This window comes from Nansenia antarctica (genome assembly GCF_963989245.1).
Source record: "Nansenia antarctica genome assembly, chromosome: 1".
Classification (NCBI taxonomy): domain Eukaryota; kingdom Metazoa; phylum Chordata; class Actinopteri; order Argentiniformes; family Microstomatidae; genus Nansenia; species Nansenia antarctica.
In genome coordinates, this window is record NC_137674.1 from 60,625,675 (window position 1) to 60,636,809 (window position 11,135).

At 46.4% G+C, this 11,135-nt stretch overlaps 1 protein-coding gene across 1 annotated transcript; it reads right to left on the reverse strand.

Moving 5' to 3' along the window:
• Nucleotides 1-1,227: 1,227 nt before the first annotated feature.
• snw1 (SNW domain containing 1) lies at nt 1,228-8,842 on the reverse strand. Its single transcript, XM_080530928.1, has 14 exons — nt 8,802-8,842; nt 8,145-8,298; nt 7,673-7,834; nt 7,138-7,233; nt 6,834-6,940; nt 6,456-6,560; nt 5,348-5,417; nt 4,465-4,530; nt 4,244-4,360; nt 3,719-3,863; nt 3,182-3,284; nt 2,275-2,392; nt 1,872-2,035; nt 1,228-1,594 (listed from the first exon to the last, which is right to left on the reverse strand). The coding sequence occupies exons 1-14, from the start codon at nt 8,813-8,815 to the stop codon at nt 1,402-1,404; spliced, it is 1,614 nt and encodes a 537-aa protein (XP_080387054.1). The 5' UTR covers nt 8,816-8,842; the 3' UTR covers nt 1,228-1,401.
• Between the last annotated feature and the right edge of the window lie 2,293 nt (nt 8,843-11,135).

Sequence of the window (11,135 nt, forward strand, 5' to 3'; positions counted from 1 at the left end):
AGTGCAGACCATTTAACATCACCAGTGTAGCTGTAGTCCCAAATGCTATCTCGTGGGAGAGTGTTCTGCAGAGCCTTGAGAAAACTTGAGCTACAGTAGCACATCATATTTGAAACTAGGCTCATGGCTGTACAATACATAAATACAGAGTTCACACCCAGTCTTGTCAGCTTAAAACTGGCATTTAACACACTGGCAGCATGTCTATGAGGCTGAACTTATGTGACAAATAAATGAATGACAAGTATAAAAAAATAAAATATATATCAAATTCATAAATCAGCCACGACAGCCCCTGTTCAAGCATGAGTGGGGATATGGCATAATTCTGAGGTTCCGATGTCTGTTCGACTGTGTAATGTACTGTTGATTAGTCGCTATGGCCTGGATGTTGCTTTAGAATAAAACTGTCACGCTACCTAAATGATTAATAATTGTAAGGAATGGAACCAGTTTTGTTTTTAATCAACACATAAATCTTAGGGCATATTTTTGTGATAATGTCACTGGTAATGCTTTGTAATTGATGGGTTCTGTGAATCCACTTTGGGTATTTTATCATCTATGTAAATTGGGCTACATTATTCAGGATATGATCAAATCTAGGGAAAACTGGTGTACATAATAAAACAATTACAACAGTGGAAATCCCGCCGAGTATAGAGCTGCATTGAGCTGGGAGAACGCACCTGATGAATGCACTGAATTTGTTTCATTTTTTAAGAGAGCATATCAATGTGAAATCAGGCCTGTGGTTCCTTTAGAGCAGTGGGAATATCATATTTCTTCATTTGCGTAATTGGAACCGCAGGAAACACCGAAACGACTTAATTCCATAATATGAAATTTATTCAGCGGTAGTACTGTACAAGAAATATAGTCGGTTTACAATGTCTCACCAGTAACAAAGATATTATAGGTATTCTGAAGATACACAAAAGACCTGGGGAATTCAAACTCTATCACAGGGAATGCAATATATCAAATGGGTAATAATATTGCTTACAGAGATGACTGGGGATCCTAAAAACACACTATTCCCAGTGTGTAAAGACAATGGGGGGTTGTAAAGCAAAAGGGAATCAAATCGACACAGAGGAAAAAGTCCCTGCTAGTATCCTGGGAGTTCAGCTGTACAACACAACAGTAAAGTAATTTTGCATTGTTCCAGAGAGGTGAAATCATACCCATATCCTCCCCATCCCACCCACCCACCCACAGGCTCAGATTGTGTTCAGTAGGCACAAAAAGGAGAAAAAACCCAACGCTTTCAAAAAATAAAGGTGAAAATTAACATTCTTGTTAAACAAGTTCTGGAGGCGATTCAAAAACGTTTCCATCCATTGTGTGTCTACTGAACGCAACCCTGCCAACCCTTGCCCTGACGAGAGGATCTCAGCCTCACTCCTTCCTGCGTTTCTTGTCGTGGTCGTAGTCCTTGGAGCTCCTGCTGTTGGACGGGCGTTTGGAGCCTCCGTGCTGCTTAGCCTCCTCCAAGAACTTGTCCAGACCGAAGGGATCCTCCTCAAACTGGACCGGGCCGTCTCTGCGCGGACCATGGTCAGTACCGGAGAACTCCCTGTCAGGAACAAACCTGGGTGGAGGAGGGACAGAGAGAGCGTGTTATGTTCCGACATGTATTTTTCTATGTATTGTGAGCTGTGAAAAGTACAGTTAAATCAGGCATTGTTTGTAATATTGTGTTATATCACGATATCTGAACACAAAAATACCAATACCCCACCATTCAGTGATGCAGAGCTATTGAACAGATTCATAAGTATGTTTTAGCACAGTACAAGCCTGTGGTCTACCCATCAAGAGAGGAGGGCAAGGTACCCCTTAAACAAGGAACCCCCTGGATGTAGTACCTGCTGCTCTGCATGAGTGTGTCCAGGTCGTCTCCGTAAACGTCCTTGTCAGAACCCTTGGTGGGCCTGTAGATGTTCTGGGCCATGTTACTGTTGCCCCTGAATGGCTGGTCGTACACGTTGTACATCTCGTCCTCACCACCCCCGAAACCGCTGTCCATACCCTGAGAGAGGAGGGGGGGCAGAGGTTACACAGAGGTTACACAATGTCTGGAACTACAAAAAAACACCACAATGAAAAAAACACAGGTTATATCAGATGGGGAGGGGGGGTTGGACAAGCGCTAGCTAGCCTAGCATGCTATGGTCCTAAGTGCAGGATAATGTGTGGGGACTAATGTTGGCCACGGCATTCTATAGGTCCTCAGGCCTGACAATGCAGCGGTAGTGTGTTGGGCTTCACCTTGCTCTGGTTGAAGAGCCTCTGGTCGTACTGCGCCTCGCTGGAGGCTCTGGGGTTGGGCTGTCCCAGGGCGTAGAGCTCACTGATGTCTCTGTCCTGGTCCCTCTGTAGCTTCGACCTGACCGGGGGGCGACAACGATGACACCACAGGGTTAAAGAGGCTGGACAGACACACACACACACAATCCAGGACTAGGCTCAATCTGGAAACTGCCCCTCAAAGCACAACAACTATTATCGGTATAATCTGGAGACAGCACAGCTACTACACCCCCCTCCCCCCACCCCCCAAAAAAGAAGAAACACAACAAAAACGAATCAGCTGCTGACCAGTGAAGGCAGAAGGTTATAGAAGAGGGAGAACACAGTGTGGCTTTCTACAAGACTCCACACATCGCTGTCCCACAGTATGCTAATCATTTTTGAAAAATCATTACAAATGTGCAGGCAGTGTAATTACTTTGTGGTGAAAACTATTACAAGGTTAAGTACATGCTGCGGGCCAGCAGCCATAGTAGTTAATGAGGCCCATTCCACCCCGGCAGTTGGGGCTGTCGTTGTCATGACGCCTCACAGGCTCTCCCCCTGGAGGACAGATGACTTCATTACATCATCTGACAAGAGTCACTGCAGAGGAAGGCGCTGTGCATACAAGAGCCTGGGCGGTGTGGTGCTGGGGCCAACTGTGGTGAGTGCTGTTACTGCTGGACCCACAAATGACTCAGTAGGGATGAGTGTGTGTGTGTGTGTGTGTGTGTGTATGTGAAAGAGGATGTGGCCAATGTGCGAGTGTGTTTGTGTGTGAGAAAGAGTGTGTGTGTGTGTGTGTGTGTGTGTGTGTAAAAAGGTGTGTGTCCATGTGTATGTCTGTGTTCTCGTCTGCCCACAGTGTTAAAAATGCATGTACCTCTTATCGGGGGCGGCTCTGGAGATGTTTCTGTCGTGCTGTCTCTCTTTCCTCCTGTCGTGGCGTATCTCGTCACGCTCTCTGGCCTCGCCGTCCTCGCCACCTGCCAGCGAGAGAAGGGAAGGGACGGAGGGGAGGAGAGGGAGGGGAGATGCGGGGGTGGGTGACAGTGAGAGAGAAGGCGGGGGGAAGAGAGGTTGAGAGACAGAGGAAAGGGGGTTAAGAAGGTTGCTCACTCACATGTAAAGGGAACTGACAGCCAAGCCAGTCGACTCTACACAGAGAGCACTAGAGAGACGTGCTTTTCCCACTGCCCTCTACTCTCATTAAAACATCACTGGTATTTTTAATTCAACGTCATTGGTCAGAGACCGTATGCATTATTGCATGCACAATGTGTCTATGTGTCATAACACAGTTTGCCACTGTGTCTAACTCATTGTTTTCCTGCACGAGTTGAGGACCACCAAAGAAAACCATGCACGCGCACGCACGCACGGATGGGACAAACTATTCCTGAGGAGATGGCAGACCAACCTTTATCCCCGCCGTGACCTTTGATCCCTGCTCTGCGGTCACGAGCCATCTGAGCCAGCTCTCGGAGCTTCTCCTCCTTCTTCTCCTTCTCTTTCTGGGCCATCTTCTTCTCCACCTGAGCTCGCATCTCCACAGCCTCTCTGGCCTGCAGACATTAACACACACACACACACACACACACACACACACCTCTTTAGAATTTAGAATGGGACCCTCTGTATGCCTGGACATTGTCAAGTCAGTCAGTCCACTGACCACACTAAATAGCTGCTTGTAAATAAGTGAAGAGAGAGAGGTTTCACACTTCTATACATTCAAATGTAAAATACAGTGGAGTTGTGCCCCTCTCTTTTATCTACCATGTTTGAAAACAGTTACATGAAGACTTGCCTAGAAGAGAGAGAAGAGAATGACTAGAGGCTTGGAGATGAGATAGGGTTTTCATATCCACAGCAGGCAGGCACACACACACACACACACACACACACACACACAATGAGAGTGAAAGAGGGTCTGGAGACACACCTTTCTATCTGCAATGTAGAGCGCTTCAGCCAGTTTGGCAAAGTTCTCATTAATGTGAACTGTCTGCAATCCCCTTCCGTCCGCAGCCAGGCGCTTGTCCAGCGGGATTGTGTAGCCCTAAGAGAGGAGAGGAGGACACGTTACAGCCAAACGACAAACACCTCCAATTGATTCTCTATGCATGTCCAGAGAGCAGAGAGCTTGGACTACTGTCGAGGTACCTTAGCGTTCTTCCAGTTTGAAATGCAGGGCGGAATCTTCCACTCTTGCTGTTCCTTGACTGTCATCTGAAAGGACAAAGCCGATAAATGAGTCATATCTTTGCTCAACATTTCCACATCAATAGAAGGATTAAGATTATCAAAAGAATCAACACAACAAGTATCCCATAATTATATTTAACATGTCAATGATGGAAACATTGGGCCAGTTTCACAGACAAGGCTTACGCCTGGTTCAGACCTCAGCAGCCTGTGTGCATTGCGGAACTGCTGCGGCTCTCACGCTTGCGGCTTCCATAATGGCAGTGTTTCTGCTGGGGCTCTAACTTTGGAGCTGCTATTGTCAGCCCTATCTTTGCACATTGAGTTTTGCCTTTGCGCGCATGGCATGAGGAAAATATAGGCGAGACTCTGAATCTTTAGATGGCATGTCGCGGCAGCAAGCGTGAGACACGCTTGAGACGCCTGTCTCATGCACGCTGTATGGCTGCTCTAACCCGTTAACATGGGCTATATGGCTGCTCTAACCCGTTAACATGGGCTGTATGGCTGCTCTAACCCGTTAACATGGGCTGTATGGCTGCTCTAACCTGTTAACATGGGCTATATGGCTGCTCTAACCCGTTAACATGGGCTGTATGGCTGCTCTAACCTGTTAACATGGGCTGTATGGCTGCTCTAACCCGTTAACATGGGTGCCGAGATGAAACGCACATACGCTTCCGCGGTGTGAACTGGCCTAGCCTAGTCCAGGATTAAATCACACTTGCGATGGAAAATTGTGGATGCTTTTTAGTCTAGGATTAGTCTTAATCTGCGTCCATGAAACCAGCCCATAATGTTTTAACCAACAGTTTAGTGATACAAGCATAACTGATCTTACCTTTCTGCTTGGGGAGTGCATGACTGGAGCAGGAGGAGAGGGGGGACCTCGAGGAATCTTCTTATTGATCCTGAAATATCAACATTCATAAACTTCATTAGTCTTTGCCATTTCAGTTATTATTATTTTATTTTTTTACACATCTTCTCTATCAATTACAGACATGGACACATTTGTTGGTACCCTTCGATGAAAAAAAGAAGAACCCACAACTTCCGCTGAAATAACTTAATAACTCACAAAAGTAATTGGCATCCATCATTCCATATTTAATGGAAATCAGACTTCTTTTTTTTTTTTACTTACGCAGCACTGACCAGACGCAGCAAAGCAGCCCCAAAACATAACCGAACCTCCTCCATGTTTCACGGTAGGTATGGTGTTCTTTTCTTTGAAAGCTTAATTTTTTCGTCTGTTAACATAGAGCTGATGTGACTTGCCAAAAAGCTACAGTTTTAACTCATCTATCCAAAGGACATTCTCCCAAAAGCATTGTGGCTTGTCAATGTGCTTTTTAGCAAATTCCAGTGTGGCCTTTTTATGTTTTTCTTTCAAAAGTGGAGTCCTCCTGGGTCTTCTTCCATGGAGCCCGCTGTCACTCAAAAAGCGATGGATGGTGCGATCAGACACTGATGTAACCTTGGAGTTCAGCTTGTACCTCTTTGGAAGTTGTCCGTGGCTCTTTTGCTACCATTCGCACTATCCTTCTGTTCAATCTGGGGTCGATTTTCCTCTTCAGGGAGGCTGGCTACAGTCCAGACATGGATCTTAAACGTCTTAATAATATTTGCAACTGCAGTCACAGGAACATCAAGCTGCTTGGAGACTGTCTTATAGCCATTACCTTTAACATGCTTGTCTATATTTTTCTTTCTGATCTCCTCAGACAACTCTCTCCTTTGCTCCATGTTCAGTGTGGTGCACACAATGATACCAAACAGCAGAGTGACTACTTTTCTCCATTTAAATAGGCTGAATGACTGATTGTTTGATTGAAGACATGTGTGATACCAATTAAAGAAAACGGTTGAGCTGTAAGGGTACCAACAAATGTGTCCACGTCTGTAAGTATATTAAATGACTGAGATTAGTAATGAACATTACTTACTTAAAGCGTGGGGGCTCCATGGGATCCTTCTGCATCTCCACCATGCGGATGACTCTCTGCTTGGCGCCAGAGTTGAAGGCCACTCCTTGCTGTGATGGGGTGTACCTGGGGAGAGACAGGAGGTAGAAGCATCAGTGAGCCTTATTCAAGTAGCATACATTCAAAGCAAACATTCATAAATAAAACGTAGGTTTTTTACAGTTTTTACAGTTGTCATGGGTACTGTACATGGGTAATGTGCAGGGAATAAACAGCTCTATTTTTTTATTTTTTTTTAACAGCTCATTCAGAATAAAGGTGTCTACTAAAATGACCAATGAGCCATCATTGATTTAGTGTTCCTAAAATACAATTCATTTGACCAATCAGCAGCCATACCTGATGTACTGTGCAGGGGCCTGTTTGTCAGCTGCTCTCACAGGCATCGCAGCAGCAATCTTCTGGGACACTTGCTTATCCAGTGCAGCACGTGTCTTCTCTGTCAGCTACACACATACAAGAGAAACATGCAATGTAATTTGATCATATTGTGTTTATGTATTGTTGATTTCACCTGGTTGAACTTCAATTTTATATACGTATTAAAATGGTTGACTATTCATTCATTATTTCAGATTGTGATTTGCAGGTGTAGGGCAGGGGGGTGTGGTGACTGGCACAATAACAGTTGAAGCTGTCTTACTTCTTTGACAGTCTCCTCGTCTGGCTTCTGCAGCTCCGGGGCTTCGTCATTTAACACTTCCTTGGGAAGCAGGTCTGTGTACTTGCTGAAGACCACCTGCATGGGTAGACATAGATGAGAGCACAGAAACACCAATTCCATGCCTTTCATTGATACTTTGCACTTGTCCTCCAAGACTCGTCTCTGAACGTACCGTATTGTACCGTAGTCATTTCTGCCATTTGAGAAACACAAATAATTTCCCTCGCACCAGAGACAATGTGGTGATTTGTATTATTATGTGCATTTACATCTACAGCATTTAGCAGACGCTTTTATCAAAAGCGACATAGAATTAAAGATTACAGGGACAGTCTCCCTGGAGTAATTTAGGGCCACGTGCCTTACCCAAGGGCACACTAGTGGTGGTGTTCCCAGGTGGGATTCACATTCACAACCTTCTGATCACCAGTCCAACTCACTATACACTAGGCCACCACTATCCCTAGAGTTAATTTGCTAAACTGAGATGGAAGACATTTGGAAATGGCTATACCTTGTCTTTGCCCTGGCCTTGCCGGGCGATGGCGTCATATTTGATTTTGCCCTCTGCGTCCACCTGCACGGCCAGGGCGTTGGAGCTCTTCTTCTTCCTCCCCATCTCCAGGGGGAACTGGGCCACATGAATCTCAGGGAAGGCTCCTCCATCTCCAAAGTCCTATGAGCGCAACAGGACAATAGTCAAGAGTCAGAGGACGAGTTGTAGGATAAAGCAGAAGCCAGTGGATAGGGCTTCAACTGTCTCACTCATACATTTGACTGTTGGTAATATTAACCTGCTGTTATTTACATACTGAATGGATCATTCAAGTGTGTTTATTATTTGATAAGGAGACGCACACAACGTTACAGAGACACTCAACCATATGCATTGCAGCACAAATACTTTATGTACACTTATTTCTAGCACCAGTTGCAGTTAGGTCAGAATTGTACGGTACTGTATATGATGTTCTACGTTTCAGTACCTCCAGAGCGCGGGGGACCCAGCTCTTCCTGTAGCCGTAGGGAGGAGGCTCTCTGCGGGAGGAGACCAGGGCAGTGGAGGAGGACCTCTGGGCTCGGGCCCGCTCCTCCGACTCCAACTGGTCCTGGGACAGCTGGGTGGGCGCCGGGAGGAAGCTGCAGGCAGAGGACACAGACAGGCATCACTGATACTGTAGCTAGCAAGAGTTCACTCTCCGTGTTGAAATGGAAGTGCCCTGTTTCCAAGTCTTAGCTAGGCTAGCTAGCTAACTACCACGGCTACGAACGTCCGGAATAGAAAGCATACAACATACGTTAGTGTTTATGTTAGCGACGGGAAATACATTTGATCTAATTTGAATCTAGTTCGCTAGCTATCAAACCTATACAAAAAGCCAATGTAACGAGCAACTGACGACTTTTGTAGCTCTCTTGCTGGGATTAGTTTACCTTGCTTAGTTAGCTAGGCCGGGTGTGTTAGCTAGCATAGCTGTGCTCACTAAACACCGAACATAAAGCATTCGTGTAGATGTAAATCCCTGGTTTATTTACCAACGGTGGTAATCACGTGTAACAGCATGTAATCATATCAACATTCATGTCTGATCACAATCGTTATACTTTGTAAAACATCAATAAAGTCAGGCCACCCGACTCACCTCGTAAGGGACATTTTTCTTTCTTCCCGATCTGACACGCACAGAGCTTACGCACAAGACGTTCCCGTCTTCGAGTTCTCGCGATGTTTTCTGTTGTTTTTTCTCATCGGACAACTCATGCGCGAACAGCACACGCGCACACACGCTCACGCACACACGCAGACGCGCACACACACGCACACACACACACACACACACACACACACACACACACACACACACACACACGCACACACACACGCACACACACACACACACACACACACACACACACACACACACACACACACACACGCACGCACACACACGCACACACACAGAGGTGGTGGAAAGTTCGCTCGAGCTGTATGGAGGACCAAGTCTGTCAAAAGTAACAATACATATATAGATAAATAAATGAATAAATAAATGAATGAATGCACACAGTAATAAGGAAATAAATAAATAAAAATAAAAATAAATTAATGTAATAATAAATACATTTATACACATGTATTTATTCTTTTACGCATTCATTTCTGTATATATTTATTTCCTGATGTATTTATTCACCTATTCATTCCCATGTAATTGATTTATTATTTATACATTTATTCGTTCTTTTATTCCCTCATTCACACATTTCAGTATTCTTTTCCACATTCATTCTTTGTATTTTGCATGTTGTCCACGCCCCTACGCATTTTCATTGGTTGATACCACGTGTGACGGGGTGAAAGCGATGCAGTCTTGTCTCAGTTACCCCCACAGAAGGGAAGAGCGTCTATAACCCCTTTCACACATAGCCTCTTTCACCCTATAATTTCCATGGAATCCAAAGCTATGTCGATCGGGCATTTTCGCCGTTCACACATGAGCCAAATGCCAGTAGATTCCTGTGTTGGCCCCTGGTTGCGCAATCTGTTTGAATCATTGCATATATTCAACTGGATGAGGAACTGGAGTGGGACGGGCGCGTGGGACTGCCATGTATCTGCCATATCATACCTCCGTTTTATATTGAAAAATATGATGATAAATACATGTGGGACGGAGGTATGATATGGCAGATGTGTGGTGTGTGGTGCCGGTCTCGCACGCCTGTCTCATTCCAGCGAGTCAGCTCGTATTACGAGTGCTTACCATCACCAAGTGCGGTCGCCAACTAAAGCACTTGATTACCGTTGATACAGTATAAGAGGAGATAACACACTGGACAAGGTATACACCAACATCAAGCTTGCCTACAAAGCTAGACCGCTAGCTCATCTAGGCATGTCTGACCACGTGTCCATCCTCCTGATCCCAGCCTACACTCCCATGAGGAAAAGTGCTCCCATCACCACTAAGACTGTCAGAACCTGGCCAGCAGGGTCCGCTCCACTGCAGATCTGCCTGAATGACACCTCATGGCAGGAATATGAGCATGAGGACCTGGAACAGTTCACATCGTCGGTTCTGTGAACTGCACCAACTCAGCCACCGTGGACAAACGTGTCCGGGTCTACCCCAACACGAAGCCATGGATGACTGAGAAGGTCCGACAACTGCTCAAGGAGAGGAACAACGCCTTCTCAGCGAAGGACAAACTGCTGTACAACACCACCAGGGCTAACCTAAACCGTGGCATCCGGGAGGCCAAGGCAGACCACAGAGAGAAGATTGAGGAATGCTTCCTGAGCAACGACTCCAGGCGGGTGTGGCAGGGGGTTCAGCACATGACAAACTTCAGAGCCAACAGGCTCACAGCCGCTGAGGGCGACCCCCTGCTCGCGGAAGAGCTGAACTCCTTCTACGCCCGGTTCGACGAGGGGCGAACGGAGGTAACCACAACACAAACACCACTCTCTCCAGCTCTCAGCAGCCTCACCCTCACAGAGCATGAAGTGAGACGTGTGCTGAAGGCGGTGGACCCCAGAAAAGCCTCAGGGCCGGACGGCGTCCTGGGACGGGTGCTGAGGGACTGTGCCGACCAGCTGGCCGGGGTTTTCACCAACATTTTCAACTAGTCCCTGTCCCAGGCCACCATCCCACCCTGCCTGAAAACCTCAACAATCATCCCAGTCCTGAAGAAAAGCACGGTGAGCTGCCTAAACGACTACCGCCCGGTGGCACTCACACCAATCATCATGAAGTGCTTCGAGAAACTGGTCCGTGCCCACATAGTCACATTCCTCCCGCCCAGCCTGGATCCATACCAGTTCGCCTACAGAGCCCACAGGTCCACAGAGGACGCCATCGCGACAACTCTCCACTCCACTCTATCCCACCTGGAGGGGGGGAACAGCTACGCGAGACTGCTCTTTGTGGACTTCAGCTCTGCTTTCAACACTATCCTTCCAGACAGGCTAGTGA

Bases quoted from the DNA above. Each gene is read 5' to 3' on its own strand.
- snw1 (XM_080530928.1), bottom strand. The intron at 2,393-3,181 runs GTACATGCATTT...CCCCCCGGTCAG, and splicing joins AGAGCCGCCCCCGATAAGAG to GTCGAAGCTACAGAGGGACC. The intron at 2,036-2,274 runs GTGAAGCCCAAC...CTCCTCTCTCAG, and splicing joins GGCTCTTCAACCAGAGCAAG to GGTATGGACAGCGGTTTCGG.